Raw genomic sequence first — 22,442 nt, forward strand, 5'->3', positions numbered from 1 at the left:
GACCATGCAGTCACCACATGTTCGCGGGTGGTTGTCGGGGAGTTGCCTTCATGGTCGTGAGGAGTTCCTGCATTCTGGGAACTAGTCGCGGCCACATTATGGTCACCACAAATTTTTCACGATTTTGAAAAATTAGCGGCGACTAGAATGAACCCGCCATGGAGAGTGGGGAGAATTCTCGTGCCGTAGGTGGGTCGCCAGGAGGTCGAAGGTTCTTGTAGGTTGTAGCCGGTGATGAATTTCATTGCTCATTGTGGGGAAAAAAATTAGCAGTAGTTTTCAGAACCAAGGATAACCGACCGGTAATGTTATTGTCCGCCGAGCTTCTCAGCCGTGTATCTCTGGCTTCTTAAAGGTTGTCTCCATTCCTTCTCCCCCCTTCTTCCCTCTCTCTCCCCCCCCCACCCCACCCCACCAGGACTTAATGTACACTGTGCTTTAGCCATCTTAATTACAACGCCGACCTTCCAGTCCTGTGTCTGTATGACCTCAACTTTGCATCGTGAAATTCACTCAGACAGCGCTCCCCCCGCTTGCCCTGTCCCCCGCCTGCATAACGGGCAGGTGAAGGAAGGGGTGTGTGCGCCCATGTGTGCGTGTGTGCGTGTGCCCGTGTGTGCGTTCCAGTTGACGTTTTTTGACAGTCGCCTGAAAAATCATGTATGTGAGACAGACCCATAACTCCAGCACTTTGTGGCCTTTTGTGTATTAGCCAGCATCTATAGTTCCTTGTGTTTACAAGATATCAGGGTGTATTGAAGGAGGTATGCAGTAAATTGTAATTCATTTATTCAAGTTGAAATACTTTTATTAGCCATGTAAACATAAGGAATTTGATTTGCCAACAGTCATATCAAAGGCAATTAATATACATCTGAAGAAGGGTTTCGGCCCGAAACGTTGCCTATTTCCTTCGCTCCATAGATGCTGCTGCACCTGCTGAGTTTCTCCAGCTTTTTTGTGTACCTGCAATAATATACATAACCACATAAAGATTAAACATAGATGTAAACAGCCACCACAGTGGCGTGTGAGAACTCCTGGGGCACACAGCATAAGCGGAGACCCACAGCCATCAGTTCAATGACCGGGGCCACACGCACGCTCCTTCACCGTGATGTGACCAGAGTTGTACCAACCGCTGTCACTGTCTCTGCAGTCCCTGTCCGCCCAAACCGTCCACACTCGCTCCAGACTCCGGGATGTCCACATGGAGCCACGTCACCACAAAACGCCGAGATCACTGCACTCACGGTACTCCCTCCGAGTCCTCACCAGGTCAGGCAGCACGTCCATCTTGTTTTTTCAGCGATCTCTCATTCCCCACTATGATGGAAGGCAAATAACTTATACCTTCTTTCCTCCTTTTCTCCCACGGTCGGGGCAATTGAAACTTCTACAGCTGGGGCGGTCGAAGCTCCCGCAGTCGGGGCGGGCGGTCAAAGCTTCCTTACTGATACAAAATCACGTTGATTCAATCAAACATGTGAGAATCCAGAGCTCTGGGATCTCATATTTCTTCTCTCCTTTCTGTAGCCTTGGGAGCTGGCTCTGCAAAGCTGCCTTCAAGCAATGAACAAAGCGAGTGATATCTGTAGCTCAAATTGCTTCCTCTGTGGGACAGACTCCTTTGCATTCTAAGCATTAGCTGCATGGGTTAGATACTTAGCAAGATCATTATTGCATTTAAGCCTTGAGAGAACAACAATCTTACATAGATTGTTCTTCCTTGCAAACCACATGTCAATAGACACAACCAGGAGATGCAAGATGGGTCTCAGCCTCCCTTTCCCTCTCTCTAATTACCCGCAAAGCTCTTTCCGCAAGTCTTTCTCAATGGTCCTCTCAGCAAAGAGACTTCTGGTCCTGCAGTTTTCTGGACTGTTCTACACTGCTCTTCAGCCTTTGCATTTTCTCGGACTTCAGGATTTTATGCACCAAATACTTTGTGCTTAACTTGAAGCTGCAAGGCAGGTCAATGGCAGATTGCAGTTCGTGCACAAAACGTGTAAAATCCTTCAGCATTTGGTATTTAGGGATCTTGGCAAACATTTCTGGAATATTTTCTTTGCCACATTGCCCATGAAAATAAATAATACTGTAATCTTCAATTCTCCCGTTTCTTAAAATGTCATTGTAAATGCAAGCCATTGATGTGTTGAAAAGGTCATGCAGGTCATCATGGTTCAGTTTCGACACTGGCTCCAACATGTACCACTCTCTGTACATTTCCTGGCTTTTCCGTGACCAAATGATTATTATCTTTCCTCCTTCGGTCTCCACGAGCTCCCGCTTGCTGTAAAGCCAGGAGACAATGCCGATTTCTGCCACCCGACCACTATCCCAGAGGTCGAGGATGACGTTGCATTCCAATTCAGTCTTCAGAATATCGGCAAAAGCGCAGACCAAACTCTTGTGTTCCTCAGAGTCTGGAGAGTACATCAACAGGACTGTTCTGCTCCAGAGCGGATCTGCAAACATTGAAGAGCAGGAAGAGATTTAGGATCGTTGTTTAAAAATTAATAGCCCGACAGAGTCGGTGCAAATAGATTGAACATTAACTTCCACAACAGAATTGGATTTCCACTGAGAAATGTGAAGGAACATAGGCCATAGAACTTAGTGCCCACCATAATGTTTGGGACAAAGACTCATCATTTATTCATTTGCCTCTGAACTCCACAATTTGAGATTTGTAATAGAATAAAAAAATAATCACATGTGGTTAAAGAGAACATTGTCAGATTTTAATAAAGGCCATTTTTATACATTTTGGTTTCACCATGTAGAAATCACAGCTGTGTTTATACATGGTTCCCCATTTCAGGCCACCATAATGTTTGTGACTCAGCAATGTCATGTAAATTAAAGTAGTCATGTTTAGTATATTGTTGCATATCCTTTGCATGCAATGACTGCTTGAAGTCTGCGATTGATGGACATCACCAGTTGCTGGGTGTCTTCTCTGGTGATGCTCTGCCAGGCCTGTATTGCAGCCATCTTTAGTTTATGCTTGTTTTGGAGGCTAGTCCCCTTCAGTTTTCTCTTCAGCATATAAAAGGCATGCTCAATTGGGTTCAGATCGGGCGAATGACGGCCACTCAAGAATTTACCATTTATTAGCTTTGAAAAACTCCTTTGTTGCTTTAGCAGTATGTTTGGGATCATTGTCTTGCTGTAGAATGAACCGCCAGCCAATGAGTTTCGAGGCATTTGTTTGAACTTGAGCAGAGAGGATGTGTCTATACACTTCAGAATTCATTATGCTACTACCATCAGCAGTTGTATCATCAATAAAGATAAGTGAGCCAGTACCTTCAGCAGCCATACATGCCCAGGCCATTACACCCCCACCACCGTGTTTCACAGATGAGGTGGTATGCTTTGGATCTTGGGCAGTTCCTTTTCTCCTTCATACTTTGCTGTTGCCCATCACTCTGATATAAGTTAATCTTCGTCTCATCTGGCCACAAGACCTTTTTCCAGAACTGTGGTTGCTCCTTTAAGTACTTCTTGGCAAACTGTAACCTGGCCATCCTATTTTTGCGGCTAACCAGTGGTTTGCATCTTGCAGTACAGAAATTCTGTATTTCTGTTCATGAAGTCTTCTGTGGACAGAGGTCTTGACAAATCCACACCCGGTTCCTGAAGAGTGTTTCTGATATGTCGGACAGGTGTTTGGGGATTTTTCTTTATTATAGAGAGAATTATTTTGTCATAAGCTGTGGAGGTCTTCATTGGCCTGCCAGTCCCTTTGCAATTCGAAAGCTCACCAGTGCTCTCTTTCTTCTTAATGATGTTCCAAACAGTTGATTTTGGTAAGACTGAGGTTTGGCTGATGTCTCTAACAGTTTTATTCTTGTTTCTCAGTCTCATAATGGCTTCTTTGACTTTCACTGGCACAACTTTGGTCCTCATGTTGATAAACAGCAATAAAAGCTTCCAAATGGTGAAGGAAAGACTAGGTGCCGAGAGCTCGTCCAAACCTGCATTAAGGAGGCAATTAAACACACCTGAGCAATTACAAACACCTGTGAAGTCATGTGTCCCAAATATTATGGTGCCCTGAAATGGGGGGGACTATGTATAAACACTGCTGTAATTTCTACATGGTGAAACCAAAATGTATACATGATGGGTCTTTGTCCCAAACATTATGCAGGGCACAGTATCTGCTTTGTCATGGAGCCAGCACAGACACAATGGATTGAATGGCTTCTTTCCTTTCTGTATCTTACCTGACACAACTTTGGTCGTAAACTGATAGAGCACATATATAACCAACAGGACCGTGACTAACACAGCCAGCAAGCCCAAGAGGCCCAGGCCCATCCACTGTCGGGAGTCTGAAAAACAGAGGAAGAGTGTTGACTAATGAGAGGGAAGACTGCATCTAATAGTCCCATGCTAACAGAAATGCTCACTCCTAGAAAAATGAAATCCTCCATTGTTTGAATTTACAGAAATAAGAGGGGGGAGTGGGGGGGGGGGGCAGAGACCCGAAGAAAGCGCTGTCCCCAGGGGCCACAATATGAACTGCAACAACAGCCATGTTACCGGAATGTGCGCTGGGTGAAGCAGTGCTCGTTTGAGAGTTGGTAGTGGGGTCGGAAACTGGGTCTCTCAACAGCCGGGGAGACGGTGGGATCCGGGAATAGGTCAGCAGGTCAATCCATTCACATTTAGTTTACATTTTATATTTGTTTCATCATAAGATCATCAATGATAGGAGTAGAATTAGGCCATTTGGCCGATCAAGTCTACTCTGCCATTCAATCATGGCTTATCTACCTCTCCCTCCTAACCCCATTCTCCTGCCTTCTCCCCGTAATCCATCTCACCCGTACTAATCAAGAATCTATCTATCTCTGCCTTAAATATATCCACTGATTTGGCCTCTGCAGTCTTCTGCGGCAAAGAATTCCACAAATTAACCACAAATAAAATAAACCTTTATTTAAATTTCTGCAACTCCACTGTGCTTTAGTGGCATGGGTGGGGTGGTGAAAGCGGGCCAGGGATGTATTGCCAAATCATTATCTCGAGACCTCTGTTGGTCCAGAAAAACAGATAATCGATAAAGGCTGTGGAACCGACAGTGGCGGAAAATTGGTGTTCAACCTGTATTACAATAACAGTTTTAAAAAAAAGTAGATTGTAAAGCTTTCTGCAAGACTTACAGTTCGGGCAGAGCAGCTTCTTCCCAGAGAAAGTCACATCTGAACGCCATACCTGAGTAAGAGATTTTAAGACAACATTATCTAAGTTCTACAGCCAACACTGCGTAGATAATGACTTTTTTTTTTTGCAGTATCATAGAAACATAGAAAATATGTGCAGGAATAGGCCATTCTGCCCTTCGAGCCTGCACCACCATTCGATATGATCATGGCTGATCATCCAAAATCAGTACCCTGTTCCTCAAGGGTGTAATAAGGTGAGTTTGCCCATAGGGTGTGTATATGCTGTGATTATATCTCTGTGTGTCGAGAGAGTGTGTAGACACAAGGGGCTTGAAATGCTCGATTCTTCAGCAAAAATCAAAGTGCTGGGGGTGCTCAGAAGGCTAGGCAGCATCTGCGGAGGAAAATGGACAGAAGACATTTTGGGTTGGATTCCTCTTCAGACTGTAAGGGGAGAAAAATGGCTTTAAGTAAATCCTCCCAATAAAATCTGCAGCATATTCTTGGTTAAATTCCCTTACATTCAGCTAGATGTCACTATTAGCCAAGTTATGAATTTAAGAGCTCATGTTATTGTGGCCCCTTTGCTTTAAAGCATTGACTTATTTCTTCTTTTGCAGGTGACACTCGGTCAAGGTTGACTTATTTATACCCATGTCATGAGGAGTGGAAGATGCCTGTATGTGATTTATTTTGGCGATGGCTATTGCACTCCAGTTACCACAATGACTTGACAGGGTTAGGTCATGGCCCAAAGTCATGTGGATCGAGGTCAGGAGAAGACCAGATTATGCAGCAGAATCTTAGTGCATATCTCCACATAGACATGGACATGGACGGACAGGCGCACACACACACACAAAGTCCCTCTCCCCAAATTCCAATTTTAAGTTGATACCCTTACCTTTCCTTCTCTTCATCTCCCCCCCCCCCCTCCATACCAGTTGGCAACATATTTCTCTCATCACCCTTGTCCCTTTCCTCTCTACCCTGCCTTCATCCCCCACCACTCCCATCTCCGAGTCCCCCATTTCACTTTTATCCCCCCTCTTTCACCTTCCACCCATATCCATCCCCCTGGCTTTACTTTTTATTACACCTCTTCTTTCCTTCTCACCTCCAGCGTTTGTCACCGTCTCCGTCATCCGTCCACTCCCTCCACAGATGCTGCCTAACCCACCAAGTATTGTTTTTTTACTAAAAAAAACAACAGCATTTCACGTCTCATGTGTCTATATACTCTCCCTCTCTCTCACTCAACACACACAGACAGATATAATCACAGCATGTACACACCCATATGGACACACACACCTTATTCTCGGCACACCCTCCGCCTCGCACACACCTCTTCTTCCATGGTATCCCTACCTTAAACCTTCCTTTTCTTTCTGCCTCTGTGACCCTTACCCCGAATGCTTCCCTCATTTTCCCTCCCTCACTCACTCTCCTCTTCACACCCAGAAGGGAGACAGGGAGAATGAAAGAACGAAAAACACATCTCTCCCAACACACCTACCAATTTTTTTAGCACAATTATCAATTGACTTACCTTGACACACAATTTGAGGCTTTCGACAGGCAAGATCATAAGGAGTTTCTGGGACCTTAATTCAGTCTGTCAAGATAAGAAACCCATGAGTACAGGGCAACATAGCACTGAATACAATTGATGCTAACTCTATTATCTTGCACGAAAGGTTAAATACCCTTTACACTGTACACTGTGGACAGCTTGATTAAAATAGTGTACCATCTTTTCGCTGAGTGGGTAACAAGCAACAGATATGCTTTTCCCTGTACCTCGGTAGACATGACAACAATAAACTAAACTAAAGTTTGTTTTACCAGTTGTAAGTAATTCTAGGAAGCTCAACCCCTTTTCACAATAAATCTGATCTTACAATTTCCAGTGCTTTTCATCTAAGTCTGGCCTATGAACTGGAATTAACAGTTATTCAGGCTTTGTTTGAAGGCACAGTGAAGGGGGAATGTCAAGAGTGTTTTTCTTGTTTTTGACAGCTAGCTGGAATGATAAAGATTATAAATAGATCAGCTTTCAGGAGAACTTATTAAAGGAGGTGGAGGAAGGTTGTGACAGTGCAGATCTCTGTGGCCTTTTGAGTCATGCCATGAAGTAATGATAAAGGGTAAATAGTTTGTTGATGCACAATCGCACCATAATGGTCTGTGAGTCAAATCATGTTCCCTCGTCTTTGAACAGGATCACAGTCTGATCTCAATCAGAATATTATTTCCAGTTTTGGTATTGAATTGCCACAGAAGGTTGTGGAGGCCAAGTCAGTGAGGCAGAGATAGATAGATTGTTGATTAGTACAGGTGTCAGAGGTTATGGGGAGAAGGCGGGAGAATGGAACTAGGGGGGGAGGGCTAGAACAGCCATGATTGAATGGTGGGTGGAGTAGACTTAATGGGCCGAATGGCCTAATTCTACTCCTATCACTTATGATTGAAAGATACAGCATAGAAACGGACCCTTCAGCCCACCTAGTCCACGCTAACCACCAATCACCCATTTGTATTATGTTCTATGTTATCCCTAGTTTTGGATCCACTTCCTCCACACTGGGGGATGTTTTACAGAGGCCAAGTAACCTCCACATCTCTGGGATGTGGAAGAGAACTGGAGCACCAGGAGGATACGCGGTCACAGGGAAAAGGGAAAAGGGGCAAACTCCATGCAGACACCACTCAGATGGAACCTGGGTCTCTGGCATTGAGTGACAGCAACTGTACTGGCTGTGCCGCACTATCCCTGGAACAAGTACAGAGGACAACTATGTCCATTCGAAGATTAAAGCATTTTAGTTATCAAGATAGAATGAATAAATCTGGGACTCTACACTTTAGGGAAGGGGAGGTAACTCAAATGTCACTGTACCTTGATTGCTACATATGACAATAAACTGACCTTCAAACATTGAGGGTGATTAGATTGAGCTTTACAAGATGGCAGTGAGAATTGGTTGTGTTTGACTAGGAGGTTTGTTCCAATCAGTAGTATTTGGACAGACTGAAGTTAGATGTCAGAACTCAGGCCTCATTAATATTTGGAGCCTTGATTCACTGAAATCGTGGATCTTTTTCTGGCAAGATGCAGGTCGCGTTAATCATTTTTACCAATTTCCCGGACCAAATTCTGTTGTTCATTGAGGAATCTCCCCGAGATTCCCTCCTTGAATCTGTGCCTTATCATTTTCTTCGCCTCTCCCAAGAAACTACCAGGGTTCAGAGGAGGTTGAACAAGTGTATATTGAAAACAATACATCTGCACGTGGCACACTGGAGGTCATCCACACCCTTCTGCTGCTTGGTGGGAGAAGAGAGAAGAGGGAGTGACTGGGATGAGACCGTTCCTTGACTGTGCTGGTGGCCTTGCAGTGACAGCGTTATGATGGAATTGATGGAAGGGAGGTTGGTTTGTATGATGGTCTGAGTTACGTCCACAACATGGTGGCACGGTGGCACAGCAGTAGAGGTGCTGCCTTACAGCAAGAGAGACTCGGGTCCGGTCCTGACAGAGATTGTACGTCTGCCCGTGATCTGCATGAGCTTTCCCCAGGAGCTTCTGTTTCCCCCTACACTCCCAAGATGTACAGGTTTGTAGGTTAATTAGCTTGACAAATTTGTGAAATTCTCCCTAGTGTGCAAAGGATAGTGCTAGTGTGTGGGGACCACTGGTCAGCATGGGCTTAGTGGGCCGAAGGGCCTGTTTCTGCATTGTTTCTCCAAACTAAAAAGACTCCAGGAATGATGCTCCATGACTAACCTGGTTTTTGGAATAGATCTGGCTTGTGTTTCTGCACTCATTCTCCACCGGCTTACACAGAACAGCGCTGAAGGATGCTGGGAAATGGGAAGCAAACTCAAGCACAAGTTTGTTCGATTCTGTCACCATGGTTACATTCCAATCAGTGTCTGAAAAAAGAAGGGAATATCAGTTTAGAAGCTGCAATAATGAGCTGTACAGCGAGCTGTACTGCAGTTAATTTCAAGTTAAGACATAAATACGTTCTTTATTCACCAAAGAATTCTAACTTGGACAATTCCGTTATCGGCAGTTTTTATGGGAATTGATAATTTGCTCATTCACTGCCCTAACAAGCCCCACCGTCAGGCACCATTGCACAGGTGACGATCGTGGCAATGTGTTCTTACCCAAGGAAGCTGAACAGCAGAATCAATGATCCAGAATTATTTTATCTCCATAATCTGCCTCTCACTACCGAACCCAGGACGGGTTTGGAATTGATCACCTAATCTTATATGGGTGTCACAGTGGCACAGCTGTAGAGCTGCTGCCTCACAGCGTCAGAGACCCAGGTTCGCTCCTGACTACGGGTGCTGTCTGTGCAGAGTTTGTACGTTCTCCCTGTAACCTCGTGGGTTTCCTCCCAGTGCCTCGCACATTCTAAAGACGTACAGGTTTGAAGGCTAATTGGTTTCTTAATTGCCCCTACCATGTAGGATACAGAAGTAGGATAAGGTAGAACTGATGTATGGGCAATCGATGGTCAGTGTGGACAAAGGGGACTGAAGGGCCTGTTTCCACGCTGTATCTCTAAACAAAACTTTATTGAGCGAGCAGGCAGCGGATACAGAGAATCAGTGGGCATGGCGTGTTTAGATTTAAGTGCAACCTAAAAGTTACAATGCGTCAATAAAGCATGTGAAATTAGAGATAATATACCAGGATGGTTTGAAAATTGGTTGATCCAGCATTGAAATAAGGTCCTCTTCAGAGTGGTGAGAAATGTGCTTGCACCACAACTATTCCCAGCACTTTGTGCCACTCTCAGAGTTCAACAGGCAGATGTAATATGATTTGGACGAGGAAAACAAATATATTCAAGTTTGCTCACAACATGAAGCCGAGTGGGATTATATGTTATGAGGGAACGCAAAGGGCGATTTAGATTAGTGGGAAAGATGGAAAGGCAGCATTTAGCAATGTGGGCAGGGCAGATGAAGGGATGTGCGGAGGGGGATGGTTTGAAGAGATATGGTTAGACCAACTAATTTAACTTGGCATCATGTTTGGCACGGACATTGTGCCTGTTCCTGTGCTGTGCTGTTCTATATTCTAAATAATAGCAGCAGTCCATAGTGAATGAGAAATCTAGACAGATGGGACACTGATGTAAGATTCAGTGCAGGAGATTTAGGAATGACAGATGAACAGAATGTTTTATACATAGAGCCACGAGGCAGTGGAATGTAATTAACCTACAATTGTGATGAGGAATAGTCTAAAGGGTTAATGTGGCATTGACTATTGTTCTGGCATTTCTCTGCTCATTCCATATACAATAGACAATAGGTGCAGGAGTAGGCCATACAGCCCTTCAAGCCAGCACCGCCATCCAATGTGATCATGGCTGTTCATCCACAATCAGTAACCCGTTCCTGCCTTCTCCCCATATCCCCTGACCGCTATCTTCAAGAACCCTATCTAGCTCTCTCTTGAAAGTTTCCAGAGTACTGGCCTCCACCGCCCTCTGAGGCAGAGAATTCCACACTCACAACTCTCTGTGTGAATAAGTGTTTCCTCATCTTAGTTCTAAACAGTTTACCCCTTATTCCTAAACTGTGGCCCCTCGTTCTGGCCTCCCCCAACATCGGGAACATGTTCCTGCCTCTAGCGTGTCCAAACCCTTAATAATCTTATATGTTCCAATAATATCCCCTTTCATCCTAAATTCCAGCCGCCCCATTCTCTCAGCATATGACAGTCTGGGAATTAACCTTATGAACCTTCGCTGCACTCCCTCAATAGCAAGAATGTCCTTTCTCAAATTTATAGACCTAAACTGTACACAATACTTCAGGTGTGGTCTCACCAGGGCCGTGTACAACTGCAGAAGGATCTCTTTGCTCTTAAACTCCTCTTGTTATGAAGGCCCACATGCCATTATCTTTCTTCATTACCTGCTGTACCTGCATGCTTACTTTTATTGACTGATGACAAGGACCCCCAGATCCCGTTGTACTTCCCCTTTTCCCAACTTGACACCATTTAGATAATAATCTTCCTTCCTATTCTTGCTACCAAAGTGGTTAACCTCACATTTATCCACATTAAACTGCATCTGCCATGCATCTGCCCACTCACCCAACCTGTCCAAATCTCCCTGCATTCTTATAGCATCCTCCTCACGGTTCACACTGCCACCCAGCTTTATGTCATCTGCTATTTCATTTATAAACCTCTGTATGTAACACCAAACCCACCATTCCCACAATGACACATCCGGCATCTGGCACAGATGAAAGGTCGGTCAGGATAGTCAAAGGAGCTCGCAAGAAACAAGTTCTTGAAGAGAATTCAAAATTCAGAACATCACAATAGCTAGCTAGTTTCTTACTGAAATATTGTACCACGCCACAATCTACCACAGGGTATACACCAGCTGTACTTCTCATGGAAAAAAGGCTGAGAACTAGATTGAGTGTGGTTCTACCTAACCTGCCTCCTGAGGTTGAACGCAAACAATGTGATCAGATTCATCATTATGGTGGAAGCCAAAAAGAACGTGGGTTCAATACACATGATCAGATTTGTGTTCTCACCCCATCTTACAAAGCAAACAAATAGGAGGCGAGGACAGCAGTTGAAGTGTGTGGCACCAGGAGGCATTTGGTAGAAATTGAAGGACATGTTAGAAGTGTGTACATAAACCACATGATCCCAGCAAGGGATGAACAAGGCGGTACAAGAGCAAAGCATAGATGATGAAGTAGATCTGTTAGACTTTGGTATTATTCCAAGTTCAGATGTAAGATGAGAATCTCCAAAGAAAGTGGAGACAAAGGTAAATGAATGTGAACTTGACTCTTATTCAGAACACGCTACACTCCCTCTAAACCACACAGGTGATCAGGAAGAGCGTGTAAACCAGTCATCAGATTAAATTTATAAAATGATTCTGGTCTGGCTAATTTACGTTATTTTCTTTTCCAACGGGAGGGCAGTGTAGTGTATATAATAGTGTATACAATAGTGTATATAATAGTGTATACAATAGTGTATATAATAGTGTATACAATAGTGTATACAATAGTGTATACAATAGTGTATACAATAGTGTATACAATAATGTATATAATAGTGTATATAATGGTAACTGAATAGATGCCCACTTTGTTAAATGCTTGGAGTCTGGAAAGCAAAACACTGTACAAACTATTGCATAGAACAGGACTGGGCGGTGATAGCCCAGCAGAGTCAAGAGATGTACTGCAATGAGTTCAAACCCTGGATTTCAACCTGTATAGTGTATAGACGGTAGGTCACTTGCTTCGCAAACCAGGCAAAGGCCAATCACTCTCAAAGTCTAAAGAAGGGTTCCAACCCAAAACGTCACATATGCACGTTCTCCAGAGATACTGCCTGACCCGCTGAGTTACTCCAGCACCATGCATCACTCTCAGAAGTCTGCAGGCAGATGTAAAATTCTCTTGGTGTCTTGGGAATTACATATTGAAAAGGAATCATAGACACAAAATGCTGGAGTAACTCAATCGGACAGGCAGCATCTCTGAAGAGAAGGAATGGGTGACGTTTCGGCCGAGACCCTTCTTTACACGACTATGAAGAGGAATCACTTGGATGTTAAAAATGTTTCCCCTCAAAAATAGTGACTGAAGCTTTCATTCGCTTCAATGTGACCATTAGCTTCAATGCTCTGGTACGTTTTCTATTTCAAAACCTTTTAGAGTTTATTTTAGAGTTTTTTTTTGTCTCTATGTGTATGCTCTTGAAGGCCCTGCCAGGAATTGGAGATTGACAGCAAGAGACATGGAGGTGCGTGGGATTGTGAGGTATGGTGAATGACAGTAGGCTTGTCAGGACAATAAGTAGCGCAACACGATACCCACACGAGACACCCTTGCCCAATATCCAGGTCAGTTTATGGGAAGCGAGTCAAAGCACTTAGTTATATATTATATAACAAGGGCCGACGGGCAGACCTTCCTGAGAAACAGGTTTATTTTAATTCCGCCTGAATGCTGAATCACTTAACCTCCCCCTCACACACGTAAAACAGAGAACTGCACATGCTGGTTATACTGCACGAGGACACAAAGTGCCAGAGTAACTCAGTGGGGGAGTCCTCTGTGGGATGGGATAGCACCCCAGGGGGCCACATGAGTGGCAAACATGCCGGGTTACCGGGTATAATGATATTTCAGTGAACACTACCAAATACAACACTAATGAATGAAACATAGAAAGTAGGTGCAAGAGGAGGCCATTCAGCCCTCCATTGTGATCATGGCTGATCATCCCCAATCATTAACCCGTGCCTGCCTTCTCTCCATTTCCCTTGATTCCACTAGCCCAGGGGTGGGGAACCTGCGGCCTTCCAGGCCATTAAGTGCGGCCTTTTGAATGAATCCAATATTTGTAGAACAAAATCCTTTTATTTTTATTAAAAGTTTTTGTTCGTCTTTTATTATTTTAATTTTAATCTTAAAATGAACGTATTTAAAATACCAAAAAGCAAAAGAAGATTCAACTAAATAATCCTCCCCGACTGACAGCCCCAATTAAAACATTAATGTCATGAGGGCTATTTTAACAAAATAATGTACATTTTGAAGTGTATCTAGTTGAAGTTTCTTGGATGCGGGCTTATTAGATTACAGCTAACTTGATGCGGATTTCCAACATGAAAAGGTTCCCCACCCCTGCACTAGCCCCTAGAGCTCTATCTAATCCCCCTGTCCCACTTAGGAAACTTGAACGGAAACCTCTGGAGACTTTGCGCCCCACCCAAGGTTTCCATGCAGTTCCCAGAGGTTGCAGGTGGTTGACGGAGGTTGCAGGTAGTGGAAACAGGTAGGGAGACTGACAAAAACCTCCGGGAACCGCACGGAAACCTTGGGTGGGGCACAAAGTCTCCAGAGGTTTCCGTTCAGGTTTCCTAAGTGGGACAGGGGCATAACTTAAATCCATCCTGTGATTTAGCCTGCACTGCCCTCTGTGGCAGGGAATTCCACAAATTCACAACTCTGGGTGAAAAAGTTTTTTCTCACCTCAGTCGTAAATGGCCTCCCCTTTATTCTAAGACTGTGACCCCTGGTTCTGGACTCGCCCAACATTGGGAACATTTTTTCCTGCATCTAGCTTGTCCAGTCCTTTTATATTTTCTATGTCTCTATAAGATCCCCCCTCATCCTTCTAAACTTCAGTGAATACAAGCCTAGTCTTTTCAATCTTTCCTCATATGACAGTCCTGCCATCCCAGGGATCAATTTGGGACTGCCTCAATCACAAGGATGTCCTTCCTCAAAGTAGGAGACCAAAAGTGTACACAATACTCCAGATGTGATGTTACCAGAGCCCTATACAACTGCAGAAGAACCTCTCTACTCCTATACTGAAATCCTCTTGTTATGAAGGCCAACATTCCATTAGCTTTCTTCACTGCCTGCTGTACCTGCACGCCAACTTTCAGTGACCGGTGTACAAGGACAACCAGGTCTCACTGTACCTCCCCCTACCTAACCTAACCCCATTGAGATAATAATCTTCCCCCTTGTTTTTGCCACCAAAGTGGATAACCTCACATTTATCTATATTATACTGCATCTGCCTACTCACTCATCCTGTCCAGGTCACCCTGCAACCTCCTAACATCCTCTTCACAGTTCACACTGCCACCAAGCTGTGTGTCATTTGCAAACTTGCTAGTGTTGCTCCTAATTCCCTCTTCCAAATCATTAATATATGGTAAACAGTTGCGGCCCCAACACCGAGCCTTGCGGCATTCCACTCGCCACTGCCTGCCATTCTGAAAAGGACCCGTTCAATCCTACTCTTGGCTTCCTGTCTGTCAACCAATTTTCTATCCACGTCAACGCCCTACCCCCAATACCATGTGCTCTAATTTTAGTCATCAGACTCCTGTGCAGGACCTTATGAAAGGCTTTCTGAAAGTCTAGATACACTACATCCACTGGCTCCCCTTCATCCATTTTACTTGTCACATCCTCAAAAAATTCCAGAAGATTAGTTAAGCATGATTTTCCTTTCATAAATCCATGCTGACTTGGACTAATCCTTTTACTGCTATACAAATGCCCTATTATTACCTCTTTAATAATTGACTCCAGCATCTTTCCCACCACCAAAGTAGGGCTAACTGGTCTGTAATTCCCCATTTTCTCTCTCGCTCCTTTCTCGAAAAGTGGGATAACATTAGCTATTCTCCAATCCACAGGAACTGATCCTGAATCTATTGAACATTGGAAAATAATCACTAATGTGTCCATTATTTCTAGTCACCTCCCTTAGGATCCTGGGATGCAATCCATCAGGCCCAGGGGATTTATCATCCTTCAGTCCCATTAGCCTACCCAATACTATTTCTCGCCTAATTTCTTTCAGTTCCTCGACCCCCTTAGATCCTCTGTCCTCCAGTACTTCTGGGAGATTGTTTGTGTCTTCTTTAGCGAAGACAGATCCGAAGTACCTGTTCAACTCTTCTGCCACAGTCATATAGTTGCGGAGCACATTGGAAGAATTTTTTTCACAGTTTTCGTTTTGTACATATTTCTTTAATTCTGAATAAAGTTTATTTTGATTAATTAAAATGAAACTCAGAGAGTCAGGCAGCATCTCTGGAGAACAAAGATAGGTGACGTTTCAGGTTGAGACCCTTCATCGTTGTTTTGTCTCACCTGTTCAAGTTCAAATCATCACCTGTTCAAGTTCTCCAGAGACGCTGCCTGACCTGCTGAGTTACTCCAGCACTTTGCGTCCTTTCCCTCCTCACACATGCTCATTTCAAAACGTTCGGTCGGCAATCTTAAACAAAAGTCTCACATACCTGGTTTGTTTCGGCATTCAACGTGGCTGCTGTTTTTGTACATAAACTGCAAACGAACAAAGAGATAACGTTATGTATGTCCCGACGGCAAGTTGAAGGTAATCGAGTCCAAAATAAATACTTGTAACAATTACAATGCTTAAAAATAATTTTCATGGATGATCTGAAATGGCGCACTCTTTGACAAGCGAGTTATTATAGAGATACTGCACGGAATCAGGCCCTTCAGCCCACCGAGTCCACGCCGACCCCGATCACCCAATACACTAGCACTATCCTACACACCAGGGGCAATTTTACAACTTATCAAAGCCAATTAATCAATAAACATGTACGTCTTCCTAGTGTGGGAGGAAACCGGAGCACCCAAAGAAAACCAACGCAGTCACGGGGTGACCGTACAAACTCTGTACAGACAGCATCCGTAGTCAGGATCAAACCTGGGTCTCTGGAGCTGTGAAGCAGCAATCCTACCACTGCTCCACTGTGCCACCCTAAACCTGGTTCCTAATCTAGAAATCATTGCTGGTTCAGTACGATTGCACCAGATTGGATCCCTGTGTTTAAAGACCCTTTGAATGTTTCCAGACAAATGCACTAAAGGGGAATCTGGATTAGCAACTATAAAAGACATACGTGCATGTTTCTAATTACTCAACATAAAATGACTCGTGATGTCTAATTTGGGTTTAACATGGTGATGGGGACTGTCTGAGTAACATTCTGGTCATTCGACATATTATCTCATCTCAATGCAAATACTAATTCCCACCCAGGTTGTTAAGGGCTTGGACACGCTAGAGGCAGGAAACATGTTCCCGATGTTGGGGGAGTCCAGAACCAGGGGCCACAGTTTAAGAATAAGGAGTAAGCCATTTAGAACGGAGACGAGGAAACACTTTTTGTCATGGAGAGTTGTGAGTCTGTGGAATTCTCTGCCTCAGAGGGCGGTAGAGGCAGGTTCTCTGGATACTTTCAAGAGAGCTAGATAGGGCTCTTAAAAATAGCGGAGTCAGGGGATATGGGGAGAAGGCAAGAACGGGATACTGATTGTGGATGATCAGCCATGATCACAATGAATGGCGGTGCTGGCTCAAAGGGACAAATGGCCTACTCCTGCACCTCTTGTCTATTGTCCAACATAACCCACCCTGAAGTCTATTTTGAGTAACTATAGACATATTTGAACAACATTAACCAGAAATGGTGGAAATGTCTGTGAAAGTGTTTCGCTGTATGTTGGTTCCCGTGACAATACTAAACCAACAACAACATCAATGAAGAAACAAGGAAATGCAGATGTTGGTATACAAAAGAATGCTGGAGTGGCTCAGTGGGACAGCACCTCAGAAGAACATGGATAGGTGACGTTTTGGGATGGAACTTGAAACATCAATGATGCAATAACAATAAGTAACAACACTGCTGTGATGAATGGGTATTTCTCAATAAAAATTCTTAATAAAAATTGAAATGAATCCTGATTTACCTGCCTTTGATTTTACTTCAAATCATGGATTGATTTTCACACAGGAGCCCATTCAGCCCATCATGTCCATGGTAGTTCTCTACCAGAGCAGCTCTCTAGTTCCACCCACTGGCCCTTTCCAATAGCTGTGCATAATTTCTCTACGATATCTTTAATCCACTTCCTCCATAAAAGCCACAATGGAACGTGCCTCCGCCACATCCACAGCAGTGCGTTCCAGATTCCAACCACAATAAAAATTGCTCTCATTTTATTTCTCAACAGCTTTCTCGACTCTCTAGAATGCCTCCTAGTTTAGGAAACAAACATACTGATCATGCCTTGTACATTCTCATCCAAATCGTTGACTATTGATAACAAAATGGGCCCTGCAGTGATCCCAGTAGCACACCGCTAGTCACAGACCTCCAATCCAAAAAATATCCCTCCGCTATCTCCCTCTGCTTCCCACCATCAAGCCAGTAATGGGCTTTATGCAGTGTTTAAGAGGGAACTGCAGATGCTGGAGAATCGAAGGTTACACAAAAAAGCTGGAGAAACTCAGCGGGTGCAGCAGCATCTATGGAGCGAAGGAAATAGGCAACGTTTCGGGCCGAAACGTTGCCTATTTCCTTCGCTCCATAGATGCTGCTGCACCCGCTGAGTTTCTCCAGCTTTTTTGTGTAACCATGGGCTTTATGCAATTTGCTAGCTCTCCCTAGATCCATTGAATCTAGCCTATCAGGTGGGACCTTGTCAAAGGCCTTGGTAACATCTGTATAGACCACATCCAGCACTTTGTTCTCATGAATCTTCTTCTTAGTTCGTAAATTATAGGAGCAGAATTAGGCTATTTGACCCATTGTCTACACCATTCAATCATGGCTGATCTACTTTGCCCTCTCAACCCTATTCTCCTGCCTTTTCCCCATAACCCCGGACATCCATACTAATCAAGAAGCTATCAATCTCCATCTTAAGAATATCCATTGACGGTCTCCACAGCTGTCTGTGGCAATGAATTCCACAGATTCACCACCCTCTGACTAAAGATATTCTTCCCCATCTCCTTTCTAAAGGCACATCTTTTTATTCTGAGCTGACCTCTTGGCTACCTCTTCAACAGATTTGTGAGACTATTTCCCACACAAAAACCCATCATCCTTGTCTATCCAAATACTGGTAGATCCCGTCCCTCAGAATCCCCTCCAGTGACCTCCCCACCACTGATATCAGGTTCACCGGCTTCGTTCCTCAGCTTATCTTTGCTGCCCTTCTTAAAGAACAGAGCAACATTAACCACTCAGCAGTTCTCCGGAATTCATCTGTAACTAGGGATGAAGCAAATATAAAATCTCCCACTAATGCTACCCTATTATTCTTACGGCTATCTGTGACATCCACGTCACCTCTAATTTCTGTTAACTATTGAGAGCCTATATAATACGGATCCATCAAAGTGATCATCCACTTTTGTCTAAAGGGCCCCCGAGCCAAAATTCATTGACCTATCCATTCTCTGCACAACCTATGCTGCTTCACTCATTGAGTTGTTCCAGCCCTTTATATTTTGCTCAACCTTCCTGTATCTGTTGTATTCCCTTCGTGTTTCTAAATTCTACTCGTATAATCTCACCTGACAATGTCTCAAGAATATCCTCATTGAAGCACTGTTGTTAAGTCTTCCCTCATTGAAAAGGCAAAACCTCCTTCTCTCCCACCTATACTCATATCATGTCAGAAGCATCTGTACCCTGAAACAAAGTTGAAGTTCTTTTAATCAGCAAGATTACCTTGATACACATCTGAGAATGTTTGTCAACACTTTCAAACACGTAACCCTGTGAAATAGAGGAAAATAAATTATCAATTATTATTTTAAGTGAATGATTGGAGCATTTACATTATTCCAACTGGATCACCAAATCTAAACAGATTGTGTCCAAATAACAGTTGACTCTCAACTTTACTTTTAGCAACAGTGTGGAAACAGGCCCTTCGGCCCGCCGAGTCCGTGCCGATCAATGATCACCCCATACACTAACACTATCCTACACACGAGGGACAACTTTACAATTCTACCAAAGCCAATTAACCTACAAAACCTGTACGTCTTTGGAATGTGGGAGGAAACCAGAGCACCCGGAGAAAACCCACTCGGTCATTAACTCCTGTGCTATTTCTGTGCCAAATCAATACTCCAAAGTGTTACTTTCTTTGTCTGATTACTTGAAAAACTGCTGTACTTTTCAACATTTTAATAATCAGGGAGTAATTTAATTTTGCTGGGGTTAGAGATAACAATATTTTTATTTCAATTTTAAAATTAAATTGATAACCCTAATCCAATTCCAACCTCTGTGCTTAATGGAGGTGTGACAGATGACAGATCAGCCATGTAAATATAATTGAGAGGCAGTCTCTGGAGATAAACCACTCCACAATTTTAACCACAGTGAGCTGGATTTACCAAGGCTCAGAAATTCCAACAAAAAAATGGAGACAAGGAGAATTTTGAAGAGAAGGAAAAGTTAAATACATTTCTTGGCAGCTTTGACGAGCACTAAACCTGGGAACGTGACTTCAAGAGAGTCAAGAGTCAAGAGTCAATTTAATTGTCATTTGGACCCCTGGAGGTCCAAACGAAATGCCGTTTCTGCAGCCATACATTACACACAAATAGACCCCAGACACAACATAATTACATTTAACATAAACATCCATCACATAACTGTGATGGAAGGCCAAAAAAACTTATCTCTCCACTGCACTCTCCCCCCCCCCCCCCGATGTCACAGTCAAAGTCAAAGCCCCCGGCTGGCGATGGCGATTGTCCCACGGCCATTGAAGCCACGCTGGGTGGTGCGAGGTCGCACACCGGGTCTTGATGTTGGAGCCCCCGGTGTGTGCTCGCAAAGTCCCGCGGCCGTTCCAGCCGCGCGGGGCAATGGTGTTAGGCCCCGCTCCAGGAGCTCTTCGACCCCGCAACACGGACTTGTCTGGCTGTCTGAGGATTTCAGGGAGGGGACTTAGTTTATTTTATTTTATTTTAGTTTTGTTTAGAGACACAATGCCTGAATAGGCCCTTCAGCCCACCGAGTCTGTGCCGCCAAGCAGTCCCTGTATACTAGCACTATCCTACACACACTTCGCAATCTTCACCAAAGCCAATTAACCTACAAACCTGTACATCTTTGGAGTGTGGAAGGAATAAGTGCACCCTGGGAAAACCCACACGAAGAACGTACAAACTCCACTCCGACAGCACCCTTGGTCAGGATTGAACCCGGGTCTTTAGTGTTGTAAGGCAGCAACTCCACCGCCGCATCACCATGACTTGCTACATACAATGAAGGCCCTATACTGCACTGAGCCTCACTCATCAGGAGCTAGCTTCAGAAGCCTACTGTAGGTAAATGCAGGGAAGAAGGGGTTTGTGGATCCTGCTCTTTGAGGCACAGAGTAGATATGGCCTTCGGGCTATTGGTTGTGCATAACTGGGCTCTGTTAAAGTACTTTTGGTCAATACTTGGAAACTTTAAAGTTAGGGTACAACGTAACATAGCAGACAAGGTAGAAGACTCCTTTCCAAATGGCTGACCAATGGATCTCGAGATGCATCTCCAAATCCCACCATCGAATTTAAATGTATCTAGTCGTAAACTTGGATTGTAACCCCAATATCAGTGATTGAGATCAGAAAATCCTTTCACTGCCAATGACCACCAATCCACCAATGTAGTTGACTCATGAATCCCTTCAGAAATCTCTGTTCTAAAATTGGTTTCCATAAAGTCAGAATCTTGCGGAAAAATGCTGCCCAGAGTTGACACCGTGATCAATTAATCACACAAGTATGGTTCTTGAGTGGCGCAGCTGGTAGAGCACAGCCTTATTGCACAAGAGACTCCTCTGCTGCTGTCTGCGGTCTCCCTGTGACCGCGTGGGTTTCCTTTGTGTGCTCCTGTTTCCTCCCACATCCCAAAGGCATGAGGATTTGTAGGTTAATTGGCCGCTGTAAAATTGCCCCTTGCGTGTAAGGAGTGTTTGTGAAAGTGGGATAACATAAAACTAGTGCGATGGTCTGTGTTGGCTCACTGGGCCAAAGGGCCTGTTTCAATGCTATCTCTCTTTAAACTACAATGGTCTTTCAGATACAAGCTTTTGCTCTTAAGAAGTGTTGGGTTAACACAAAGCTGTCATTTAGCACAGATGATCACTGGTCGGCATAGCCTCGATGGGCCAAATGGCCCATTTTCATTTTCATTGAATTAAATACATATTATTAACCAAATATGTATACATACAAGGGATTTGCCTTGGTGTTTTGCTCGCAAGTAACAACACGATATACACTAGACAATTAAAAATAAAACATTATAATTTAAACACGTAAAGAATTAAATAAAATACCAGAGCAAAAGGTGGCTACAGACTTTTGGCTGTTGAGTAGAGCTACTGCTCGTGGAAAAAAAAACATTTTTAAGTCTGGCTGTATCCATAGCTTTGACAGTCCAGAGTCGCCTTCCAGAGGGAAGTGCTTCAAAAAGTTTGTGGCCAGGGTGAGAGGGGTCAGAGATGATCTTGCCCGCTCACTTCCTGGCCATTGCAGTGTACAGTTTGTCGATGGGGGGGGGAAAGGTTGCAGCCAACAACCTTCTCAGCTGATCGAACGATGCGCTGCAGCCTCCGGATGTCGTGCTTGGTGGCCGAGCCAAACCAGACCATGATAGGGACATGTAGCTCTAAACTAAACTAAACATGGCCTGCAAGCTGTACTAGCAAATCAAATATTGAGGCAAAATGCATGCTTTAGTAATTCCGGGAGTTAAAATTGGATTAAATTAGGATCACTGTTATTCTGGTATTATATTTCATTGCAGTTTATACGTGTGCTGGAAATGTCAACTGTGAAATAACAACTGATACTTTTGT

The 22,442-nt window shown here is 43.9% G+C and overlaps 1 protein-coding gene across 1 annotated transcript in view; it reads right to left on the reverse strand.

The window, feature by feature from the left end:
- Positions 1–786: 786 nt before the first annotated feature.
- The window catches only part of LOC129704791 (interleukin-17 receptor E-like), a 59,937-nt gene continuing 38,281 nt past the window's right edge, over positions 787–22,442 (reverse strand). Inside the window, exons 10-16 of the mRNA XM_055648141.1 lie at positions 19,301–19,348; positions 16,040–16,085; positions 8,974–9,122; positions 6,736–6,801; positions 5,181–5,232; positions 4,239–4,346; positions 787–2,471 (exon numbers count right to left, since the gene is read on the reverse strand). Coding sequence (XP_055504116.1) covers positions 1,846–2,471; positions 4,239–4,346; positions 5,181–5,232; positions 6,736–6,801; positions 8,974–9,122; positions 16,040–16,085; positions 19,301–19,348 — 1,095 coding nt within the window. The 3' untranslated portion in view covers positions 787–1,845. The remainder of the gene's footprint in view (positions 2,472–4,238; positions 4,347–5,180; positions 5,233–6,735; positions 6,802–8,973; positions 9,123–16,039; positions 16,086–19,300; positions 19,349–22,442) is intronic.

Source organism: Leucoraja erinacea, chromosome 16 (genome assembly GCF_028641065.1).
Source record: "Leucoraja erinacea ecotype New England chromosome 16, Leri_hhj_1, whole genome shotgun sequence".
NCBI lineage: Eukaryota > Metazoa > Chordata > Chondrichthyes > Rajiformes > Rajidae > Leucoraja > Leucoraja erinaceus.